General features: G+C 43.4%; 1 protein-coding gene across 1 annotated transcript in view; it reads left to right on the top strand.

Annotated features, from left to right (window-relative positions):
* apcdd1l (adenomatosis polyposis coli down-regulated 1-like) overlaps window positions 1–23,678 on the top strand; it is a 36,527-nt gene extending 12,849 nt beyond the window's left edge. Inside the window, exons 2-5 of the mRNA XM_028960777.1 lie at window positions 9,274–9,579; window positions 19,159–19,342; window positions 20,345–20,870; window positions 21,332–23,678. Coding sequence (XP_028816610.1) covers window positions 9,477–9,579; window positions 19,159–19,342; window positions 20,345–20,870; window positions 21,332–22,087 — 1,569 coding nt within the window. The 5' untranslated portion in view covers window positions 9,274–9,476 and the 3' untranslated portion in view covers window positions 22,088–23,678. The remainder of the gene's footprint in view (window positions 1–9,273; window positions 9,580–19,158; window positions 19,343–20,344; window positions 20,871–21,331) is intronic.
* The last annotated feature ends 2,381 nt before the right edge of the window (window positions 23,679–26,059 follow it).

The raw sequence follows: 26,059 nt of genomic DNA, 5'->3' as shown, positions 1-26,059 counted from the left end.
TTATCCAGAGAGACTTACAATCAGTAGTTACAGGGTCAATCCCCCTGGAGCAACTTAGGGTCAACTGTCTTGCTCAGGGACAACTTCCTGCCACCCAGAGCCAAGCAACAGCCTGTCACCCAAGATGCCCCCCATGCCCACCATGTCCTCTACATTTAACCCATCACCCTGAGGGAGCAGTGGGCAGCCATGACAGGTGCCCGGGGAGCAGTGTGTGGGGAAGGTGCTTTGCTCAGTGGCACCTCAGTGGTACCTTGGCAGATTGATTCAAACCGGCAACCTTCTGATTACAGGGCCGCTTCCTTAACTTCAAGGCCACCACTGCCCCCAGCCGTCTTCCTGTTTTACCCTGCCCGGGTCAGCACAGCCTCCTCAACTCCCCTTGCCTCCCTTCCCGACGCTCCACTTTCCCACTCCCATTTCCACTCACTTTCTGGCTCCCTCCCTCAGGCCAAGCGCTTCCGGTCATGCTCCCAAGCTCCTCCAGCACCCATTCCCTGTGCGACGACTTGTCCCACAACTCCAAGCATGTCTGGGAGTGCGTCCCTGAACTCGCGGAATGACAGTAGGCTACTTTTTAATAAAAAAATTTGCTGGGGAGGAGTGGTGAGGTGTGGGCTTTTTGTCAGGAGGTGAACAAGGGCAGGTCGCCGGTGCAGATCCGCTTGTTATTACATTGCTTTGCATTTTTTCATCAATACAACTGGTGTTTTTGTGCCCTATTTGGTGGAAGCACAAGTGAAGACAGGATGTGTGATGTGACGGCGCATGGTTTTTGTATAGCGTGGGTACAGGGATGGGTGCAGCTTTTATGGTTTGTACCTGGGCAGTGAGCGTGAAGACGGCCGCACCCAGCTGTAGCAGCACCTGGTTCTGATGTTGCTGCATATCGGTCTGTTGTTGTTGTTGCTGTAGTTTTTGTTGTTGTAGCAATTGTTGTTGAAGTGAATGCCCGCCCGAGAGCATCTGACCTAGTCAGATGTTCCGCTGCGCTGGTTGGTGGTAAGCTCATTCACGAACGGTACCGTTGGGCACACAAGTAGCTGGCATGGAGGACTCACAGTTTGATGATGAATCATAGTGAAACAAACAGGCAGTCATCATGAAGCATGGTAAGTCAGGAAAATAAAGCTTACAAATATGAGGCAGGCAGCATATGAGTTAGCAGTGTGTTGTTCTTTGAATTGCCATTTTATTGTGTTTGTTTTTTTTGGTCAGGGGTTCTTTCCAGTTTGCTGGCTTCAGGGTCGTTTTGGTGCCCTCTGGTGGCCAAACGAACTAGCCGTGACCATGACACGTACAAACTGTAATTATTTACAGTGAGTTAATACATTTTGAATTTCACCCAGATGCTTCTACTCATGAATGGATGTGGGGCCACAGCCTGCACCACTCAACTTGAAAGCAGGGCTCTAGTCATGGACAGGTGCCACTGATTAGGCGTCCATGGTTAGGGCCCTGTTAAAATGAACTTTTGGCAGCAGACAGAGGCTGCTGCATTAATGTGGACAATTACGTTGCCTTTGTGTGTCAGGTTATATTCCCGGATCATTTATACAATATGTAGCAGACAGCAAAGACACATAAAGTTCTTACTGTACCACTGTACCTGTGAAAAACAGAGAAGTAGCACCCAAAAGGCATTTTAACACAGGAACAAGACCCTGCTACAAACAACTATCTAAAGCCCACAAGAATGGCAGTTCACAAGGCTTCGCAATGAAGTAAAGACATAGTGTGGAGTGGGGATGAGGCTGGGGTGGAGCGGGGCAGAGGAGGAAGAGGAGAACAGCTGGCTTGAGGATGGTCCGGGAGCATGGGTTGGATGGGAGGGTGTCTTGGGTGGCACAGGTGGACACCGCTGCTTGGCTATGGCTGGCAAGAAGGTGGAGTAGCATATATACGTATCGTCAAAGCAAAAGGTGTGGAAAAAAAGAGGGTCAAGGTCGACCCCCCCCAATGTCGAGGGCAGACGAAGGTCATAGTCAAGAGGTAGGATCAATCAGGCGTTTATAAAGAAGGCTAGTGTTTCTGGGAATTTAATTCCACAAAGAGCGGGCACCGCCCCCCCCCCCCTGGCCACCGGACTTTTACACTGGGTGCTGCCTGCTCTCACTTCTGCTTCCGGATCGCTGTCTCCCCGGCTGATCTTGCTCCCTCTGGGTGACTGGAGGTGGTACGTTGGCCGTGACAACAAGGCATATCTGCTTGTCAGTAATGGGATGACCGTCATCAGTGTAGACAATCACAGAACTGGCTCTTAAGTTTCTGTAAGTGAAAGTCTGAAGATCATCTGACACATTTCTGAAGGCAAAAGCACTCTTTTCACTTTAACCTTTACAGGCTGACACTCAAATAAATTACTTCAATGTCACTTAGAGTCCTGCAGAGCTGTTAGGGGATCAGGGTAGATGGAGTTTTTGTCTTGGACCATATATTATGACATCGGTTGGAAACATACAGCTGAGTTTCTCTCTGCAGTAAAGTAGGCATGTGTAGAAGGGGGAAGGGTGCCAGATTCCTGTGGTGAGGGATAGCGAGAGGAAGGAATGGAGGGAAGCCCTTGTGTTTTTAGAGAGATGGGGGTGGGGGGGGGGGTGGGGGGTTGCATTTGGGGCAACCAATGGTGTTGTTTTTTCACAACCCATCAATCCCAAACCACAGAGGTGTTAGACACAAATTCAACAGTGGACATGAGAAAAAGTTTTTGTAGCATGTTTAAATCACACATACACATTTTTTTCTTTTTTCATTTATGTTTTTCCCAAACATCTAAGACTATATTTAATCCTTTGACAACAAGTATTTCAGATAAGGAAGAACATTTTATACTTGAAAACATTTTGGCTAATTACTTTCGTGATCTGTATGATGATTTAACTGCACATTCAAGTGCGTGTCTTGATTCTTCCCCTCCAATTAATCCAAATTGGTCTCCCTGACCCCATCAGCTAAGCCACCCAAAGCTTTCTTTGATCTAGCACCTGCTAAGATACTAAGCCTCTTTAGGTGTAAATATTATTGAACATAATAAAATCTTCTTTCTGGCAGCTTATCAGGACTGGATTTCTCTATTAGTTTTTTTAGATCTTAGTGCAGCTAAGACACCGTAGACCACAACATTCTTCTAAATACTTTCACTTTATTATTGGTACATGCTGTCTCTGTTCAAAGTTAATTTGTAAGCATGTACTAATTTTGACAACACTAGTGCCAGTGCATCATCAAAGGGGGGAACATGTAAAAAACATACAGTTGAGGTCAAAATTATTAGCCCCATTATGAAATTAGTCAACACTCTTGATTCCTCCTTTAAGAACAAGTGTTATATAAGAACAAAAATAACAACATCCAGTATGTTTAATTAGAATATGTTATTGATACACCAAGAACATGAAGAGACAAAATTATTAGCTCCCTGGCTAGTTAATAATCAACAGTATATCCTATACAATTGATACCAATCTCTTACAGTAGTTCAGGTCTCCTGAGGGATTTTGGTCCATTCTTTTGAGAGAGGGAGGCATCTTCTTTCAGCTATGCACAGTTTTCTGTTGTACAGGTATGGTGTGTTTTCAATGTTAGATGTATATAACGTTAGATCCATATAACATTCAAGTTGTATTACTGTATCTAGCCTTCCCCACTTAGCATGAGCCTCTACTATCTCCATAATGATTTCTTTTGTCTTTGGCATGGTAAGAGTAGTCCTTCTCCCTGTTCCTTGGAGTCTTTTTATGCTGATTGAATGTTGGGTAACAACATGGTCTGTTCTGATTAATTGTTGTTTAGGCCCTTGGTGGGATGGTACTTTTAATGGATTAATTTTAGTATGTTTCATTGTGTTGATTGAATGTACAGTGGGTACAGAAAGTATTCATACCATTTTTTCACTCTTTGTTCATTTTGTTAAAATAATTTAAGATCTTTTTTTCTCATTAATGTACACACAGCACCCCATATTGACAGAAAAACACAGAATTGTTGACATATTTGTACATTAACAAAGTGAAGAGAAAGATAAGTGATTATCATTGTGATACACAGCACAAGGTGCACACAACAAAATGTGTCCTCTGCTTTTAACCCATCACCGTAAGTGAGCTGTGGGCAGCCATGACAGGCGCCCGCAGAGCAGTGTGTGGTTACAGTAGCATCTCAGTGGCCTTGGCGACCTTGGAGGGTCGGGATTCAACCTTCTGATTACAGGGCTGCTTCCTTAACCGCTAGGCCACCACTGCCCCACATGGTCCTAAGTATTCGTGTTGGGGGGGGGTCTCTTTCAGTCTCTTTCACACACACACACACACACACACACACAGATGCACTGCTGTTTTTATGATCTCTCTGAAGCCATCAGCACAGGGTAGCTCTGCAGCAATTAATTATTAACCTACAAGGGAGACCTTTATTTTGAATGGTCACTAAATTCTGAGTGTAAATTTATTCCTGCATGCCTTATTTCCCATATCACTGGCTGTTGTCTCTAAGGCAGTAAACAAAGTAAAGACCGTAAGACAATAAGGAGTGTGTCACAGTACTAGCATGGTAGAAAAAGACCTAAGCTCGTGTTGGATGAAACAAGGAACCCCGGTGTGATTGGACGCAATGAGGCAGTTAAGTTTCCTCTGGTTTAATCTGCGAACGAGAGCCGGTGTGAGCCACAACACCACGGATGTTGACGTTCGCGTTCTATGTTGAAATGGGGAAGGGACAGGATGAGAGGTGATGAGATGAACAGGATAAAGCCTAGTTAGTTTGAGGAGAAAAGAGCTGAGTTGACAAATGGCAGTCAATGGCTGAGTGGCTGGCAATGGCCATCTTTCCAATTTATGGGAGTCATGTTACCTGATCTCCGTGTTGCTCCCGGTCTCATGTTTTTATGAGAGTGTTTAGACAATATGTGAAGGGTTTTGGCACATCATTGAATTTACGCAGATTATTAATGTAGTCTGGAAATGTTATCGTATCGTAGAAAAGTGCATTAGCCCTTTATTCATATGGACAGATCATGAAAATGTTCAGAATTGCCAATCTACTGAAAACCACACCCCTGGACTAATGCATTACAACTGCACCACCACAACACCACTATATATAAAAGCTCCTCCCTGATGTGTAACTCCTGCCAAGCCTTGTGGCAAGAAGCAGTACAGTTTTCTGCCTGTTTACACTGTAATACTGGGCATTGTCCCTGGTTTTGTTTGTAGTACTGTCATCTCTTGTATCACAAAATTTGGAATGTTAACACTAGCTTAATTTTAACTTTGTAAATGTGTTTAACTGAGTCAAAGTATGTAGAATAATAATCAAAGCAAAAAAAAGGATACTACACAAAACCAAACTGAATTGCAAAGACTATAAAAAAAATCCCGCTGGAACACATCTAGTCACTTCCCAGTCATCTACAGGTCCATTGGAAAGGGGGTTAGAGTGAATTGCTTTGATCTGCTAAACGTGTTGGTAACCATGACTACAACTTGTAGCCATCTGTGGAATGAGCATGATAACAGTGCTTTCAAGACTCTATATATTATCACTCATTCCTCATCTGTGCTCCCCTCCTCATTGCCTCTCTCATGAATCCTTCATCTAAAGTTGAATCAATGCACACTGAATAGGACAAGGTGCCATGCAATCACAGTACTGATCCAGTGCCAAGGTGCCATGCAATCACAGTACTGATCCAGTTTCGCCATTTCCACAAGACTTCTGTAATCTACAATAAACTGTGTGTGTTGTATAACACATACACATATGGCAGAAAATTCCGTTTGTCCAGTTCTCACACCTGTTGACATAGAGGAAAAGGTCCAAGAGATGTCAGGTTAATTGTCTAGGATTACACCTCCCTGGGGAAAAAGTATTAGAATGTAAGCCCTTCAGCATCTTGTATCACTGGCCTGGCCTTGTAGTGTTCCGGCACTGGCTTCATCTTCTCAGGCAGAAAATATGTGAAAATACATCTCATTTTCAGTTATAATACACCACATTTTCAGTTTTTGTTCACCTGATTAAACCTCATCTATTATATTTTAATACAAAACTCACCATTGTGGTAACACTACTGGTTATAGAATGGGTTTGACGACCATTTGATGAAACTGTGAAAGTTCTATGAAAGCTGCTGAGTGTGCCCCTCATGGGAACTTGAAAGATTTTGGCTGCTTCCTTAACCGCTAGGCCACCACTGCCACAAAAGTGGTGGTCCCATATAGCTAGAGCAGAGAGAGAGCAGAGGTCCTCAAGGAACTCCCAGCTGAGCTACATTCAGTGTTGGGGAGTAACAGAATACATGTACCGGCGTTACGTATTTAGAATACAAAATATGAGTAACTGTATTTTGTTACAGTTACCATTTAAATGAGTGATAATCAGAATACAGTTACTTTGTTGAAATAAATGGATTACACACAATGGATTTTCCTGTTTCATACGTTAGGCTATCCCCTCTCTATCTACTCTCTAATTTTGGTAATTCCACGCTGCATGGACCACGCATAACACAGGTGTTCTGTTGCAAAATGCTGCCTATCGAGTTGTGCTACGTAGCGGATCTGCGCATGCGCATTCCCTCAAGTTTGCGCTCTGATTCAGCACCCATAAATTCTTGCTACCCCTGAAATTGGTATGGTATTGGTGCCATTTAAAGTGATTTTGAACTGGGAGCATTATATGGGATATTCATCTGTCAAAGGATGCTACACCCTATCAAACCATGCCCCCCATTCTCATACAGTGCTTATACTCGTTTGTCATCAAAAAACATAAATAAACATATCATAATACTGTTAAAGTTGTACTGGTATTGGAAATTGAAATGGAACCCTATACGGTAGCACTTTTTGACAAAGCTGCATAAATCGTCAGAGCACCGGAAACCCAAACCAAAACACGCAATAAGAGGCTATAATGTAAGTGTCCTGTTAACGTTGGTGGACCCGGAGCCAGCAAACGGAACCAGCAGTGGCCGGGCAGGAATGCATTTCTTACTTGGAAATTCCGACACCACTTCACATTTAAAAAAGAAAGGGATGGGCCAAATCTGACCATGCAATGCAAACTCTGTTTCCCAGCAACCAAGCTGCTCTCCACATCCAACCTAAAGAAACATCTGGCATGTATTCTGTAATGGAATACATTTTAAAAGTAACCTTCCCAACACTGGCTATATTCAAGTTTCAAAATTTTTATGGGAGTGCCGGTGTCTCTAGGTAGGGCAAGCATTTAGTGGATTGACCGAAGGCACACCAAAAGCAACATAATCAATCTTATTTCACAGTACTCTAATACTACATATTACATTTTATGGTGTTGTATAGTTTAATCCAATGACATTTAACGACATAAAATGTCTTTAAATATTATTTACCAGTCAAAGACATAATAAATACAGTTTTAACTATTTCATATAAGTTGAAAATTGAACCTCAGTGAAAATGGGTGGAGCTAGAGAGTGTTGTATTAGGGTGGGGGTGTGGCAGTCTCTCACTCATAAAACACAGAGCTAAAAGTACAAAAGACTGCAGAAAAATTCATTTGGTTTGGAAAGCTGTGCTGTAAATGTTGTGAGTGTATTTGGGGGGGCTGTATATGTGTGGGTGGTCAACTGTAATCTTTCCAAACTGATAAGAGCTCTGCTCTAATCATCGCACATTCATACACCTCAGACATATCTGCAGCTAAATCAAAACACACACACAAACACACACATACTTATACATTGTGGGGAAGTTTGTTTGTGAGTGTGTGAGCTGAAGTATGTTTTAGTATGTAAAATGTGTGTGTCAGAGTGTTTTGGGGTTGGAGGTGTGAAAAGGATAGAAAGATAGATCTTTTCATGACAGCTGTGTGTTGGAATTAATCACAGTCTGATAAAAGGTTTCTTTCACATCTCCAAGTAATGTATGCTGTTGTGTCTATATTACAGATTTGTAATCGTTTACACACAATTTTGACAACAGGACTCCTTCTTCCAAACACCTCACACTAACCAAATGACCACCCCCAATTTGCAGAACACCCAAGTCCGGCTGGATCGGGACATAAGATTTCATCCACATCACGTTTTCATTAGCCTGAATCGACATGTGTGACGAATCCACCCCTGCACAGAAGCTGCGTAGAAAACGTCACAGGCTTTGCTCCATGGCCTGAATGGGGGGCACATGGTGCTAGGGCTGAAGGTTGTGTATCTTCAAATAAAACTGATCTATTGGGTTAAGGAAAAAATGGAGGGTGTAAATGACCAGAGCAGATCTGTGGAAGGATACATTGTCCTAAAGGACATTGTATTGCATCTCGTTCTCTTGGTGTAATGCTGTCATGATGTTGAGTGATCTTTCAAGAAATGCAAGTATTAGATCAGTATGTTTTCTTGATGTAGTGTCGGAGTGTCACTTGTGTATTTCTGTATTTAGTCCAGCTTCCCTCAGTGTGAGTCCATGGTTGATAATGTGGTCAATAAGAGTTGCACAGATTTATCAAGCTATTTATCCTCTTTTTTTTCTATGTATTTCAGGAGCTATCGCCTCTTCAGGTCCCTCGCCACCTCTTGATCTATCTGTGTCTCTGCCTCTACCTCCTTCCCCTCCTCTTTGCGTTCCTCCTCTCATTCTCACTCTTCTTCACCTAAGTCTTTCCATTTTCGTAAAATACAGGAGGACTCACCTGCAGTCCTTATATAGCACGCCTGACTACTGTGTCTTCAATTAAGAATACGTGCGTTTCCACACGTAATCCAATTTGTTCATATGTGTGGTCACTGGGAAGCAAGTAACCAGTTCCTGTTTGTGTTTCAGTGTGTGTAGTCTTTTGAAAATCACTGTTTGTAGTGTTTTGCAAAAAGTGGGAAGCAGACATTTTGTGTAAAATTGTGCTGATCTGCAGAGGTGTTTTGCTCCTTGAAGTAGAGTTTTGCTAAATGTGTGAAATGTTTTCATTTCTGTGTAAACAATTGAAAAAAAAACTGTATAATATTGTCCGTGTAGATGGTATTAGTCCTATGGGGGGCACTGTCTGCACATGTTCGTTCACCAAATTCATATAGGGGGCTGGTCATATATAGCAACGGTTGTTGTGTGTGTATGTGTGTGTGGTTTCCATGTTGCACCTTGCACTGAGTGCGCTCCATAGAGTTAACTTTAGGAAATTTCTGAGCCCCCTCCTCTCTCACCCATTTCTCCATCTTCCCCTCCCCTTTGTCCTCCTCATTCTGTCTTTCTCTTCGTCTTGCCCTCCCTCCTCCCCTCCCTCCCTGCTCTTTCTTTAAAGCAGAGCTCACAGAGCATAACCAGACAGAAAAACACCCATGAAGACACGGTGGGGAGGAGCAGTTTTTGCTCCCACCAGTTCTGTGTGGATGCAGAGGAAGGAGTAGATATATCTTCTGATCATTTACAGAGGAGCTGCTCACAACTGAGGAAGATTTTCCAGCCTTAATGTGACATTTGGTGGGAGTGTGTGTGTGTGTGTGTATGTGTGTGTGTGTGTGTGTGTGTAAGAGAGAGAGATTCATCATGCCCCACAGAACATTCCTTCACCTGTTTCAAGGTCTCTGGGCAATAAGTCTGTGGCAAGGTGAGTGAAACTAACACACATTAGATATTTTATTTAATAAGGACCTGGTGTTAATGTACATAACAAAATGGATTAGACTACTTTACTGACTATAAACCTTAACTTTGCCCTAAGGTTGTGTGTATGTGTTGGTATTGGTTTTGAGTTTCATCTCACAGACTGCTGTGGTCTCTGGTCTGATCCTGGATCTGCATGTAAGTTCTGAGATGCAGTGCAGTGTACTGAGCAGCAGTCTCACAGCTGATCAAATGCATTTTCTCACGCTCAGCTCCACACACATTTCTGAGTTTACAGCCTGTGCTTTTCTTTACCATCTGAGAGTGTGTGTGGGGAGTGAGGCCCTGAAAGGGTCAGTTGTGTGCATGTGTGTGTGTGTGTGTGTGTGTGTGTGTGTGTGTGTGTGTGTCTGTATGAGTGGGGGTGAAACAATAGCACTGCTCTATAGGGGCCTGCAGTAGTGGAATTGTAATGGCATAAATTACTGCCTGCCATCATTACCTCAGCCTTCAGAGGTCATTAGCTTAATTTTTTTCTGGCATTATGAGCAGTGAGGCAGTAGACTAGTACAAGACAGACGTGGCTGCAAAATAAATAAATAAATCTCTCAGTGATCTGACACTACAGGCGCAGCTCAGAGTGCAGCTTTCACTCACAACCACACCAACAATAGGCCCACTTGCCACTAAGCCAATCAAAAATAGGGAAGAGGTGGGCCTTGGAGCTAGACAGCTAAATTCTGCACTCCTTGTGTCATTCCTCTGACATTACTGAATCAGAAATAGTCTGGTGAGAAGGGAAAAGTGCAAATGTGTTCCTACATTAATGTTTTTCTAAATCAAATGAAACAAGCCTTCAATCTGTCATTAACCACGTACAATGTTGCTGCTTACTTAAAGCACCCTGCACATCTGTTGTTGTGACATCAGAATAACAGATCAGGTCGGAATGGATATGGAGTTGGGCAATTTGCAGCTATTTGCTGAAGCCAAATTAAATCACACCTTCCGGCTTGGCAGCTGAAATAATTCAAGGCTTTCGCGACGAACGCCGTATTGGGGCGCAAAGTCACATTGGTGTCACCTTCAGAAAACTGCATGCAGGCTGGGTGCACATAGAGGGCAGCTCACTCACCAGATTGGCTGTAAATAGTGCAAGAAGCAGGGCTGTCTAATAGGACAATGCTCTCTGCTCTACCTCTGCCAGAGGCTCAACACCAGTGACAACCTCCAGGGGGGCACAAGTAGCCTGGTGATCGGGCGCAGACGTCTGACTCCACTGACACCACCCCCACACCTATGTGGCAGGCATTAGTAAATATATTACTAGATAGTAGCCCCTCCCTGCTCCAGTAGCTCCTGTAGCTCCTGCACTGCAGAAGCAGAACACTGATTGAACACAAGCTGATGTCTGACACACCACTTCTCAAACACTCTTCACTTCAGGTCATACAGTGACCTAGTGGACAGTGCCCTGAATAGTGCCGATCATGTTAAGTCGAGTGCCAGCCTAGGTCAGATTAAACTTCTCACGGGCCTGGTCCACAAAGTCCAGACTTCCGGCAGAGTATTAAAAGTCCCCCTTGCCTGAGACACCAGGGCAGCGCATAAAGCAGCTGAGTTATCTTCATCAACTATGGGTGACCTGGTCAACGTGGTGCTATCAGATAAGCAGCGCTGTTTGAGACATGACTCACGATCGCAAGTTGCCACATATCAGCAAATTGTCTATGTACACCATCAGACACATTACCCTGTCCCTCAGTGGAGATATCGCTGCTTCCACACATTTCGTGAAAACCCTAGAGCCAGCCCGAATGGAATACCTGAAATTTGTATGTCACACTTTCAAATGCAAATGTCAGGATTTTCCTGTGTGGGGGATACATATACAAATACAAGTCCTTTAAATCGATCGTTGTGAACCAGTTGTGAAGGTGAACACAACATAACAGGGTTTTTTGTGTTAACATTCTGAATGTGTAACACCGGAGGTACATGTTCCGTGTTCTTAGATCCAGAACGTGCCGAATACCATCGCCCTTTCTTGGAACCACAAAGTATTGGCTGAAAAAGCTCTCTGAGCTTTGGTGCTCTGGGGTCACACGAATCGTGCCCTTGTGCAACAGAGTTGTGATCTCCTCTCTCAGCACACGAGCAGTTTCTTTCAGCGCCGTGGATTGAACAGGTGAGCGGACAGCGTCTCCGGCAGTGCAGGAGCGGCATCTGATGGACGCAGAGAAGATGGCATATGCAGCATCAGGCGCGATGCGCTTAATATGCGTTGTGCCGGGGCCACAACGCATGACTCTGTGTTATGACCCATGGGTATTGCGAATGCAATATCATATTGCATTCGCATATGATAAAATTTAACTAAGATTGTCGTCACAAGAGGGGCAGGCAAAGTTCTAGGTCAGGGACAGGCAAAGGTCGTGGTCCTGGATTACAATCAGTTGGGCGTTGGGAAATAAGGCTGGCATCTCTGGGAATAAATTAGTCAAAGAGCGGGCAGTGTCTCCTCAGTGTCACCTGGCTTTTATACTTGGCGCTGCCCACTCTCACTTCTGTTTCCGGGTTGCCGTCTCCCCAACTGGTCTGGCACTCTCTGGTGGGCTGGAGGTGTATTGGCCGTGACAAGGTGTATTAAAAAGTCTTAAATTTGGCTTCCTTAAACCTGCAGATACCCTGGCATATTTTGCAATATTCATGTTCATGTGCTCTGCACACAGATACTACTATAAATACATTGTGGGTGCGAAAAGTATTCAGACCCCCTTAAATTATTCCCTCTTTGTTATATTGCAGTCATTTGCTAAAATTATTTAAAGTTTTTTTTTCCTCATTAATGTACACACAGCACCCTATATTGACAGAATTTCAGAACTTTGTGCAGTATTTAGAAGAAGCTCTTTTTTGATCTATTACAGCCTTTTTGATCTATTACAGCCTTTATTAAATATTTTTGGGAAAGATGCAACAAGTTTTTCACACATGAATTTGGGGGGAATCCTCCGGCATTCTCTCCTCTCCAGTTCTAGCAGACTGGATGGTAAATGTTGGTGGACAGCCATTTTTAGGTCTCTCCAGAGATGCTCCATTGAGTTTAAGTCAAAGATCTGGCTGGGCCATTCAAGAACAGTCACAGATTTGTTGTGAAGCCACTCCTTCATTATTTTAGCTGTGTGCTTAGGATCATTGTGTTGTTGGAAGGTAAACCTTCAACAGGTCCTGAGCACTCTAGAGTTGTTTTTTTCATCCCTGCACTTGGTCACGTTCATCTTTTCCTTGATTGCAACCAGTTGTCCTGTCCCTACAGCTGCAAAAATGTGTCAATGAGGAGAGGCTTCCATCAGGCCACTCTACCATAAAGCCCCAACTGGTGGAGGGTTGACTTTCTACAACTTTCTCCCATCTCCCGACTGCATCTCTGGAGCTCTTTACCTCAGTCACCAAATCTCTTCTCCCCCGATAGCTCAGTTTGGCCGAACACAATGTGGACCGTGCAACGTAGGCATAGTGTTGTTTTCAGTTCTGGCAATCACCACACGCCTGCAGGTTTGTTTTTGTTCTTCCCTTTTTCCCCTGTTTTCGGCCCTCATGCCATTTTTCTTTTGTTGTGTTATTATTAATAAATAATTATTATTATTATCAATAAAATCCCAGGATGTCCCACCTCTGCACAGAATGTCGCAGCTTCCAACTGAAGTGCAAGTGCGAAGAGGCAGAGGAGAACCACAGAGAAGAACTCAGCCAGTCCTGATGAGCATGGGTGCCCGTCGGGGAGCACTGGAGTATCGGCCATGGTGTTGGGGAGTTCCACGGCGAGACGCGCCAGGACACAGCGAGATGTGCCGGGATAAGACCCCCAAGTACGGGTTGAGCAGTTTCTTCCCGGTGATAGGGGGGTCGAGCCGTGGCGAGGAGGGCCGTGGTATAATCCAAAAAAACCTGGAAGTGACAACAGAAGCAGAGGAGAACCCCAATGAGGAAGCGTTCCTCTAGTGGGGAGATGGGCCGGCTCCAGCAGGAGTGGCCAGAGTTCTGCCCATGGAAGCTGATCATACCCTGGCTCAAGGGTGTGTGCAGGGTGGACGACCCATGTGACTTCCAGTGGGATGATGGACGACAACAAGAGGTCGTCGAGAGGTCTGTGGGGACCCAAGTGACTTTTGATGGTGCGAAGACAGCAAGGGAGAGACAGACAGCGAAGAGGAAGATGGCGACACGGGGGTAAGCTGGAGCAACTCTGCCTCTCCAACTCTGTTCGTGGACACGCCTACCCTCTGCCTGGACGTTCCCCAGCTGAACTGCAGCGCAACACCAGCGCCCCCGTTTGCTGGTACATGCCAGTCCCTTTTAACATCCTGTGGTGTGAACTTTGCTGCTCTTCCCTCTCTGTAAGACGCAGAGAAGATCACCATCATACTCGCACAGCCTTGTGACAATGAGGAAAGACAGACAGAATGGGTTATCGGGACTTCCTGGAGCTGCTGAGGGCGGAGTTCAATTGGACGGAGCCGAAGCCATGGATCGAATCCTGCCCCACCACCACACCCAGAACCAACCAGGATGCAGTACAGGAAGACCCCATGGTGTGGGACGGTGCTGGGTCCTCCAGTAGCCGGTAAGCAGGGCGGGCCAGGCATTGGTGCATGGATGCCACCAGAGGGGCGGAGGTGCATGGGTCCGCCACCAGAGGGGTGGAGCGCCACAGAGCCTCCAGGATGGCATGAGGATCCAGCTGGGACAGGCAGGTCTGCTTATCCCAACGGATGCAGAAGGGGCTGAGCAGATGGTCCGGCGAAGCCCCCACACAGGCATCAGGGATATGCAGCGAGAGGGGCTGCACGTGCCCAGAAGGCACCACCCAGTGGTACAGTAAACAGTTGCTGGAGAGACCGGGACCACCTCCCTGCGGGGGGCAGGGAGCAACGCAAGAAGCATCAGAGGGGACGTGCGGAGACAGGGTTCAGCCTGGTTCATGTGATATGATAGTTTGTTAATAAATCTGCAAAAATGTCAACAATTCTGTGTTTTTCTGTCAATATTGGGTGCTGTGTGTACATTAATGAGGAATAAAATGAAGTTAAATGATTGTATCAAATGACTGCACTATAACAAAGAGTGAAAAAATTAAGGTGGTCTGAATACTTTCTGTACCCACTGTGGGCTTATACTGAGTTTGTTCATCTGGTCTGAGATTGGACATTTTGAAACATCATACAATGTGATTTTGAGTGACTTGTGTTTATGAAATACCAATGGGAATGAAAGATAAGATCATCATGAACCTGGAATGTCCATTAGCCACCAGCTACAACATGGTGGTTCATAGACCACTTATTTTCTATGTGTACTTTTCCAGACTTAATCTCAGTCATTTAAAGAATGAATTCAGTGCCTTAAATAATATCTTTAGTCTTTAAAAATCACAGAAGTAGTTTCACTTGTGGATAGCAAAAGAGCGTTCACAGTTTAATTGGAAATGATGAAAGAAAGAGTGAGAATATGATACATTACGGAGAAATTAGGTGTGAACATTCAATTTCATCTCCATATGTGTGAGCTTTGAATATGAATGTGTGCAAAATGTTCAAAATGCTTAAAAAATATATTTGGTACCAAAACAATTATGTGTACATCTCCAGATAATCAGCTACCTGCACAAGTTCTGCTAACTGGAGTCAAGGTATAACTCCAGAACTGTAATGAAAAAGAGAGAGGCAAAATGAGAGAAGCTGCCAAACCATAATCACATAAACACACAGACAGATGTCTGGGGTTTGCGCAGAAATGGCCAGTCTCTATAAATCAATACGCTCTCTGTGGCTGGCAGTGGAGGACACACACACAGACACACACCCTGCGGAATTCCAGGCTCCTCATGAAGCAAGAGCTAATGGTACAACTTCATATTGAGTTTATCATATGATTTTCTCTCTTCTGTTGATGAGATGGTTCAACTCATCTGAACACTTCCCTATCACAATGTAATTTGTCAGCTCATCCATGCATCATCTTACCTGCCCATGTCATAATTTGTGAATACACTCATGTAAACAAAAATACACTCCTCTCAACACTGAAAAAAAGAGAACTTAAAAAATGCTTCACAACTTTTTTAAGTGTAGAAATAAATAATCGGGGCCATGGGAGAGAAGGATCTCAATACCTATCCAGGCCTATGGGGTGTTGCAGGCTGAGATCAGGAATCGGGCGTACGATCAGAAATCAGAATCGGGAGTCAGGGGTACGGTTGGAAACATCAGCTTGAGAAGGTCAGCTTGAGGCAAAAGGAATCAGAAAAAAGGCTTACAGCAAATGTGACCCTATTTATCGCTATTAATGATGTTTGGCCAGGGGTACTTCAGGGTCATGGGTTCCGAGGTTCATCCCTGATATAGAAAAAATGTTTTATGGGTGATTGCAACTTGCTGGGAACATGATGTAGTATACTTTCCACCATTCTTTTCCAATGAGCTACTGATGAAGACTTAAAAAAAACGATAACTTTTAATGGTACAGTGGAGCATCATGAGCCTGAGCCTGATTTTCATAAGTTGAATTTGAGCAAGCTGAATAATATATTTAAAAAATTTGTGCTTCAATTTTTTTTTATGTGAATGTATTAAAATTCGGAATTATACATTGAAGTTATTTACTGCAAAATTGTAGAGGCAAAACAGAAGCATTGATTTTCTTTTAGTATTGAAACAGTGTTTGAAATTCAAAGGCTGATATAAATTTCAACATATAATGGAAATGGGGGTTGGGGGAGCACAATAATGTTCCTATCCAGAAAAGGGGGGCCTGCAGAAAAAGTTTGGGAACCACTGGCATAAAGCTAACAAAGAGCAAAATGGGAGGCCATGCCCTGGTTTCATTAGTTAATAACCTGTATAGCTATCTCTGGTGTCTATGGTTCCCGGTCCACCAAGGTGCCACTGAGCAAAGCACCGTCCCCATACGCTGCTCCCCGGGAGCCCTGTGAATGCACTGTGAATACTTTCCAGATGCTTAAAATGTTTTTGTATAATAACCTTATTACACATACATCCAAATGTCTATTTGTAAAGCACACCTTCCAAATAATTGACACACATAAAAGATATATTTGTATTATTTAATTCAACACACATCTCTCACATCTGTTTATGGGCATTTTTGCCAGGTGTTCCTTGTAGAACTCAGCCAGTTGAGAGACATTGGAGGGACATCTGGCATGTTCAGGTCTTTCCACAACATTTCAATTGAGTTGAAGTCCAGACTTTGGGCAAACCAGATGGCTTCAGATCTGAATCCATTCCTTTGTAGTTTTGCTGGAATTTTTTGGGTCATTGTCTTGTTGCATAATCCATTTTCATCCCAGCTTCAACTCCCTGGCAGGCAATTCTGGTCAAGAATCCCTGGTTATTCATATTCATATGGAGTCATCCAGGTCCAGAAGCAGAAAAGCAGGCCCAGACCTTCACAATTCCACCACCATACTTTTTACACTGTTGGGATGAGGTTATTTTCTTCATATGCTGTGTTGGCTTATGAAGACAAGTCAGTTTTGATTGTTACCTAAGAATTCTATTTTGGACTTGTCTGTTCAAATGGACTTCCTGAAGGCTTCTGGTTTGTTCAAGTGTTCTCTGGCAAAGTTAAAACAGGCAGCTTTGTTTTATTTTTTGAGAGCACAGTCTTCCTTCTAGCAACCCTCCCATGAATGTTATTTTCATCTGATTGTAGACATTTGTAGAGCACTAAGTCTACAACTCTCTAGTGGTGGTGTGTGGGTTGGCCTTTACCTGATTTATTAATTTTCTGGTACTCCTTTGTGATATTTTTGATGGGTGTCTACTTCTAGGAAAAGTTGCTGTCATGCTGAAGGCCCTCCATTTGTAAATTATCTGTCTTACAGTGGATGGATGCAGCTGTAATTGTATAGCCCTCCCCAGACTGATTGGCATTGTTAATTTTGTATGAGACCACAGTGGTTTGGTTGGTTTACTTTCTCCTTTAATAAGTGCTGGCCAAACCTAATTTCATTGGTCTGCTTAAATGATTAATTAAGCATCCAAATGTAATTTTCCTGAGTCTGTTGGCTTCACTTAACCAATGCAGCTGGGAGTTCACTTACTTTTGCACATACACTAATTGCATGAATTTAAGTATATGCAATTGATAAACATATATCTGACATTTCATACAAACAAACTGATGATGATGTGGGGTGGTAGTAGCCTAGTGTGTAACACACTCACCTATGAACCAGAAGACCCAGGTTCAAATCCCACTGACTACCATTGTGTCCCTAAGCAAGACACTTGACCCTACGTTCAGTGGGGGACTGTCCCTGTATCTACTGATTGTAAGTTGCTCTGGACAAGGGCGTCTGATAAATGCTGTAAATGTAATGTAATGTAGAAATGTAATGAAATGTAAAATGTAAAAATGTAATGATAAAATAAGAAAATATCTAAACTGCTCAAGGGGTTCACAAACTTTCATGCAGCAGCACTGTGGAAAGTATGATTTGTCCCACCCCTTGTAGAGACATCTTGATGAGACCTTGTTTAACACCATCCCACCTGTGAAAAAAGTGTCACGGCTAGCGCAGAGCCAGAAACAGATGGGAAAACAGATGGGAAATGTGGTCTCTGCATTTAACCCATCACCTGAGGGAGTAGTGGGCAGCCCTGATAGGCACCTGGGGAGCGGTGTGTGAGGACGGTGCTTTGCTCAGTTGTACCTGAGGAGCACCATGGCGGTTCTGGATTAGAACTGGCAACCTTCTGATTACAGGTCTGTTTCCTTACCAAACCACTGCCTATTGAGGAGTGACTATTTTATAGAGATGGGAGGTTGGTATAGAGAATATAGCAGAGCTCATCTGAAAAGCTCCAACTGCCCAACAGAATGAAGATGGAAACAGCTGTGGTCCTCTGCACTTTCTGCGATTAGAGGTCAAATGCTGGTCACTCATTGGCTGGGTGGGTGGCATGGCATCGCACACTCCATGTGGAACTCATTCAGAATGATTTTAGCAAGCAGAGGATCACACACCCAAAGAGTGCACACCATGACATGCTCTGCAACAGTCGTGTAATGGGTGTCTTGGGTGTGTGTGTGTGTGTGTGTGTTAGGGAATCCCACAGCTGGTCTCACAGGTGGTCCTCCATGCTTCGCCCAAGTCAGTATCAGACACAAAACAACAGTATTACTTGAAACGAATAAAATCATTGTTAAACAAATTAAATGCTCCCCACTTTTCAGCCAAACCAGCCACATACAAACACAAAAACTGCGTATAAAACACATAAACTGAGGTCTAACAGGATTTACAACTCAGCAGCACTAATCAGGCCTTGTCTGGTGTTCCTGAACTTCCACATTACAGAGGGTGCCTCTTGCTATATATCTGAATGCTTTGATCACTTCTCTGGTGTCAGGGAGCTTGTTTTTGGCTTTTAACGCTGTCATTTGAAGGGCTGGCCATAAAAGCACCAATACATCAGAGCAGGAACTTTGTGAGCAGAGGGGGTTTTGCGGAGACAGCAGGTATGTCAATATTTGATGTTTTCTCTGCTTGCAGCTGCGTGTGTGTCCGGGGGGAAACTGTGGGAGGTGCCCACTGCCTCTGCCGACCCAGCCTCTAACCACACACTTTGCCTGATGGAGGAGCCACAGTGCAAGGTTCAACTTCGCCACCTACAGGATGCTGCAAACATTACAACATCAACACGACCCAGACTGGAGGGCACATGGGTCTCTACCAGGCACGAACATGCAGATGAGCAGCAATGATCAGACAAAGCATGAATTTCATTTATAAATAAAAAAAATTATGCAATCACTGATTATATGTGATCTGTGTTCAGAAGATCATCACACCTGAAATCTGGTATATACCATCATTGTGAATGGAAAAGGTCTGATTATAGTCAAAATTCATGTGAGGTGTATGTCGATACATATCAATACAATACAAATAAACGCAGTTTGTCTTGAAATACCATTTCACAGGAATACCCCCCATGGTGCATTTATATTTAGTTGTCTGTACACTACAGACACTATAGTTGTCTGTACACTACAGTCAACATTGTACAATGGGCTATGGAAATTACTGTTACAGGTTCAGGTATATTCAAGATATTTTAAATAAGACACAGACGAGACAAGACAAACATGTGTAAAATGTCAAAAATGTAAAATGAGCAGATTTAGTATGAGGTAAACACCAGTTGAAATTGTGCAAATGTCAAACATTATGTTGGGCTGTAAATGGAGCATTGTGTGAGTTTAACAGTCTTTTGCTGTCCTCACAATCCGCTGCTGGGCCTTCTGCTCAGCGACAGTGCAGTTCCCATAACAGACAGTGATGTAACAACAGAGAACATCCAATGGTCCTCCTGTGAGGATGGGAGGAGGGTGGTTGGCCATATATTACAGTTTTCGTTTTAATGACAATGAACCTTCCCTGAGGAACATGTCTTCAAAAATGAAAATGTGCAGCTCCAGGTCAAATGATTATTTTATTAAAGATAGCCCTCCATGAAGCCCCCACCATAGAATAAAATCTTGCTGATCAGGCCACTTTCAGAACAGGCTGATTCTCTGCAAATATATTACGTTATGGGCTACATGGTAACATCACAGAGTAAATGTTAATGTTCAATTGAAATGCTTAACGTAGACATTACTGCTTTAATTTAAAAATGAGGCAGTGCCTCTAAATCACACACACTTGAAAACTAACAAAGCCTACTGTTTTCCAGGTGTGAGGTCCGTCCAGGTCCTGAGTTCCTTGTGCGCTCTTACACATTCTCTGGGAGTCCTGGATACAAGTTTAAGGCCCTGCAGCACTACTACCACGACTCAGCCTGCAGCCACCCATCCTATTCGTTGCTTATTCTGGGTAGGCTGCGCCTGAAACAAGCTTCCTGGATCTACCGTGGCTCCACTGAGGCAAACCACCACCTGCTCAAAGTGGGCATTGTGGTACATTCCACACTTGCCCTAAATCACACCTCAAAGCATCTGTCATCCCTCTGCCAGGGACTGGGGCATGACCGGCTCACACCAGGCCACATGTACGAGCTGTTCAATATCCGGAAAGGGCAGGACTGCTTAGGTGCTCTAGGTTTCTCAATGTTGGAGCTAGAGCTGGTGAGGGTGGAGACAAAGCAGTCAGTCAGCACCAGGCCAATTGAAGAGCTGCTGCTGGGCGACATTCACACTGACTGGAGCCAAAGGACCCAGCACCGACCTAGTGGTTACCAGACCTCACTGCAAAATGCCATGGTAATGGGCTTCATGCTGACACTTTACTTAATGCATGCTAACACACAATTAAGACATTAATACTGAACAACAGACATTCTTCACTGTAGCACTGCACAGCTGTTGATGTATAAAGTAACTTTATACATTTATCAAGAAAGGCAAAACTGGATTTTAACACTGTACAATAGAAGCATACAGGATAGTGCACTCAAAATATGGGATATAGAAAAGTATATAAAATTGTGTATAAAGACTGTAAAAAATGTTCCAAGACATACGGTATACAAGAGTGCAATGAACATGAATCTAGGCAATATTCCATTAACATTAAAGATGGTCATACGGAACCTGATTAAATGAAGAGTGTACCTTTCATTCTGTAGTTCTCTCACACTGTTCAACAGTAACATGCTGTTACACAAAACCAGGTTCCATAAATGTCCTGCCATCTCATGTGCTCCTCATTTCTCCTCTTGCAGCACCATGTTCACCCTTGCCCTGTGTGTGCTCTGGTGTACCGCTCCTCAGAGCAGCGCCCCCCCATACTGCCTCCTCGCACTGCTCTTCCTCTCAACCTGGGAGGCCGCTGGCTAAGTCTACGTTGTGAGACACGCCCATCTGTCCTCTTCCTCACACGGGACTTTGCATTTCATGAGGACAGCCGGTCCTGGGAGGGGGTCTATCGTCACTATTCTGACCCTTTCTGTCGCCAGGCAACCTTCACAGTGCGTGCATCCGGCCACTATGCTGGGGGTGGGCCATCTGCAAAAGTAGGTGGGGCCACCAAGCTGGTTTTTAAAGTGACGGAGGTGAGTGTAAGTGCATATAATCAGGAGATGGTGGCAGCACTCAATGCCTCAAAGCATGGAAGCTGTGGAAGCAAGGGATTCTGGGAGGTTGGCATTGAACAAGAGGTGACGTCAACAGGCGGCTGCACAATATTAGGGATTCGGCTCCCACATAAGGAGTATGAGATCGTCAGGATGGAGCTGGATCACCAACGACGGCCTTTACTGTATACTGGAGAGCGACCCACAGATGGATCCAACCCGGACAGGCCTCACATGAGGCCAACATCCTTCCAGCCCCCTCTGGTGCAGTGCAGCACATCTTGCCCACGCCACTCCCACAGATTCACACACGTACCAGTCAGCAGTTCCCAAAAAGACAATGGGCACATGTACATTCTACTCCTCATCCTCACCGCAGTATTGGACCTGCTGAGACTCTGCTGATACAGTCTGTGATACAATCACAGTCTTTTCACAAACTAACACCATTCACCACAAAGACAAAAAAAACAGGACAAATTGAATCGGCTAACACACTCTGAAAGCCAATATAGCGCATTGCAGAGACCTGGTGAAATGGCACTGCCCCCTCAGAGACAAGCCATGCCTACCCTGCAAAATGTTGTCTGGTCAATGAAACTTCTGGAGCTTTCCAACTGGCCCGTGAACTGAGGATGTTAATGCCTCCTCCCCTAGATAGGAACGTGCTACTCACAGTTTACATTGCCACATATTTTATAGCATGTTGTGTACCCACATTGAGACCTGTAGATAAGTACTACACAATCCTCCACCTCTCAGGGTTTCTGCAGGTTTAAGAATTTTAAGAGCTTTTTAAGGCCACTTTCATCTAAAATACAATATTAACTGTATATTAAGTAAAATATTATTGTTTGATATATTAATTTTCCTTCCAAAGTTTTCTTTTTTTTACTCTTTGTCAATGTCACCAGACTACCTGTATTACCTGTACTGAAGAAAGGGTGTACTGAAGAGGGTGACTGCAATTTAGTCAAAGCAATAGTCCCACAAAGAGACTGTTAAATCATAAAATAAAGAACGTCTCGTATCTCGTATTGGGAGTGAGAAGGGGGCAGGGTTTCTTCCAGAATAATAAGATAGCACGTCTTGCCAACAATGTGAGAAAGGCTACAAGATTAGTGAAGTTAGGTGGTAGAGGATGACCAGTAAGAAGAACTCCAAACAGGGCAATAGGGGGGAAAAACACATGTTAACAAAAGGAATAGCCAAGAGAGTGTCTAACACACCCTTCCAAAACAATGAAAGGGTGGAGAGGACCAGAACATATGGCCAAGACTAGCTGGAGTGGCACCTATCACAACTTGGGTCAGTACCATTATCAATATAATACACCATGCACCACGCTGAGCGTCAGAAGTTGAGGTAAGAAGCATGTTATATAAAACTGAAGCTTTGAGATTCTAAGGATTTTGTCAGTAAGAGTGGAAGGAGTGATGGCAAGGAACCCAGGGAAATGTTATGAACAAAATGTCTGATTTGGAAGTATCTAAAGAAATTAGGCTACTAGTCATTTTAAATGATATTTAAGGCCTTAATTACAATTTAAATACAATTTAAGAGTTTTGTAAGACTTTTTAAGACTTTTTAAGGATCTGTGGATACCCTGAGCTCTGCGCCCATGCTGGATACTCCAAAACTCTGCCATCAACACAATATACTGCCTGACTTAGATATGGATAGCCCTTCCCAGCCCATTTGAATTAATTATACCAAGCGAGAAAAGGCACTCAGATGTATTTGCACGAGTTGGTAACATTCTCGACTATGGCTTGAATATTCCATTGTCCTTTTGCTTTGCCTGCCGTAAATGTAGTGTTTCCAATTTGGGCTGTGAGGTCATATCACCAAACATGCCTGCATTAATTGGAAAAAAAATTCACAGTCCGCTCCAGCCACTTAGCAGCCGCTGCCGCCTCTCCTCACTCCATGGCAAGCAGCAGATGCACCTTGCAAATGGAGACCGCCCTTCCTCCGTGCAATGGGCAATAGAAAACCGTGCACAAAAAAAAAATCACATGATGCTGCCTGTATTCATGTATATAGGTTATGATTTCTGTATTTTTTCTGTATTCTGTATTTGTGTATTTTGTAATTCCATTTAATCTTCTTCTGCATTTTGTTTCACTAATGAATCATTAAATTGATTTTGTTATTTTGTTTAATATTTAATTGAAACAGGTTTATTTTATTTCTTGTGCTTTTACATGTGAAGAAACAGCATAATTCAAGACTGTGTGGATACATGACCATTAGAGTCAGACCCAGCTTCAGACATCACAAAATTATTACTGTTGTCATAATCAGAATGCTAATCAGCTTTATTGCCAGGTATGTTTACACATACAAGGGATTTGTTTTAGTGACAGGACTCTACACTGCAACAAAAAAACAGTGACAAGACAAGACACAGGTAGTAAAATCAGTTATGTACAGATATACAAAATATACAAAAAAGTGTGCAAAATAACAAAAACACATTTTTTTTTATTTATTTGTTTGTTTGTTTATTTTTTAAAGGTATTGCCACTTATGATGTGTTTGTGATGTGCTTGTGCAGAAGAAGAAACCTTGGGATGGAGTGAGTCAGAGAGGGACCACTTTCCAGGATAGAGCCAGCAATAGGTGTCAGTTCCGTTATGGTCATTTTCCTGAAATTGGCACTGGATATCTACTTGCCTTACCACTTTTCTCACAACACCAACAGCAAACGTTTTTGACTTCTTTCGCACTGTAACTGCCATTTTATTTCCAAATATTCTCAGTGGAATTTAAATCTGGGGATTGCCACTCAATTGGGGAAAGTGACTCAAGAATATTACAGGATCCATTTCTCAACAAAACTTGAATGACTTGACAATATCAAGTCATTGTGGTCCTTATCTTGCTGGAAGTTCCAGTGTTTTCTTGACAGGATCACATCCCTCTCCAAAATGGCCTGGAATTTCTGGAAATTCGTAACATATTACATATGCCAGTTACATACTGTATCAAGATCAATAGTTCCTGGAGCAGAAAACTGCAGAATTGGCCTGTTTCTGAGATGGTATCCAATTTGCAATCAATAGTCACTGTGTAGTTGTCCAATTTTCGATCAATAGTCACAGTCTGAGAGCCAAAAGGTCTGACCACTCCATCAATCATCAATTGAGTGTCTGTCAACGTTTTTTATTTTTATCTCTGATAAACCAGGACAATGCTTTATCCAATCGGCACAAGACATGTTATCATGGTTCTGAATAGGTAGAAATCCTCTATGGCCTTCAAGGAAAGCGCTTCCAGGCACATGACCCTCCACCTCTCCCAACTGTCCATTGCGTAACAAGCCGCATACGTTCCAGCAGGACACTCGTGTTCCCCTACTGCCAGATTTGTCTTTGAAAAGATGGGCTGGGAGAGTCTCTCAAAGTGTGAGACAATAGTCTAGATGAGATAACACATTTCCACATGCACGCACAGATGTGGGTCATTGATGTGAGGATGAAACCACCAGTATTTGAAGGTCCATGTATCCAAACTGGACCAGTTTCATGTCATCACTCCAAATAACAGGCCTAGTCATATTCTAGTTGACCCTTAATGTTCTTCATGGTCAAGAGTGGAGTGTGTCTTAGGCCTCTATTTTTTGGTTCAAGGCACCAAGCATCAGGTGAATGTATAAGTATTTTTTACAGTTTATTCCCTGGATGCTGCAAACAGCAGACATATTATTTTTCAGTGTAGAGTAAATTAGGGGTAATTTGTACAAAAAGTCCGTAGCATTTTGCGCTGTTATGTCTCTTAAATGTTCCTGCTTTAGATTAGCTTGGATTTTCACAGTGAAAATAGGGCATTTGGAGTCTGTTGCCCTCCCTTGGCTTAGTAGTGTTGCAGCTGTGGTGTAAGTTTTAATTTATGCCCCTTCTTGGGGGAATCTTTATATACTGTGAACACCTTTATGAGCTTTTTAATAAATGTTTTTATATATGGATTCCAGCCGAAGCCAATTGGGGATCATTATACAATTTCCTTTGAAACTCAACATTATGCCATAATAACAAGCACACGATTAAAAAACTTTTATTATATAGGGCTTGAAAATTTTTGACTGTTCCAAAAAAAACTCATGATCACACCAGTGATTGATCAGAGACGAAGAAAGAGAACTGGTGTATTATTACTTTCCTGGTTACCATGGCAGTGACAGACCTGCATGAAAGCTCAGCACATCTTGAGAAAATGTCTGCGGTTGGCAGTGGTGTTTTTTTCTCTGTGAAAGGGATCCTCTGAGGCTGTGGAAAAACTGCTGAAATGAAAGGGGAAATGTTGCCTTCAGCAAAATAGATCTTCCAAACCACAAATATCTTGCTGGGTTTGTCTTGCTAATTCCTGGGTAAG

Source organism: Denticeps clupeoides, chromosome 2, assembly GCF_900700375.1.
Source record: "Denticeps clupeoides chromosome 2, fDenClu1.1, whole genome shotgun sequence".
Lineage (NCBI taxonomy): Eukaryota > Metazoa > Chordata > Actinopteri > Clupeiformes > Denticipitidae > Denticeps > Denticeps clupeoides.
Note: the sequence above shows the minus strand (reverse complement) of the source record. Positions and strands in the feature narration are given on the sequence as shown.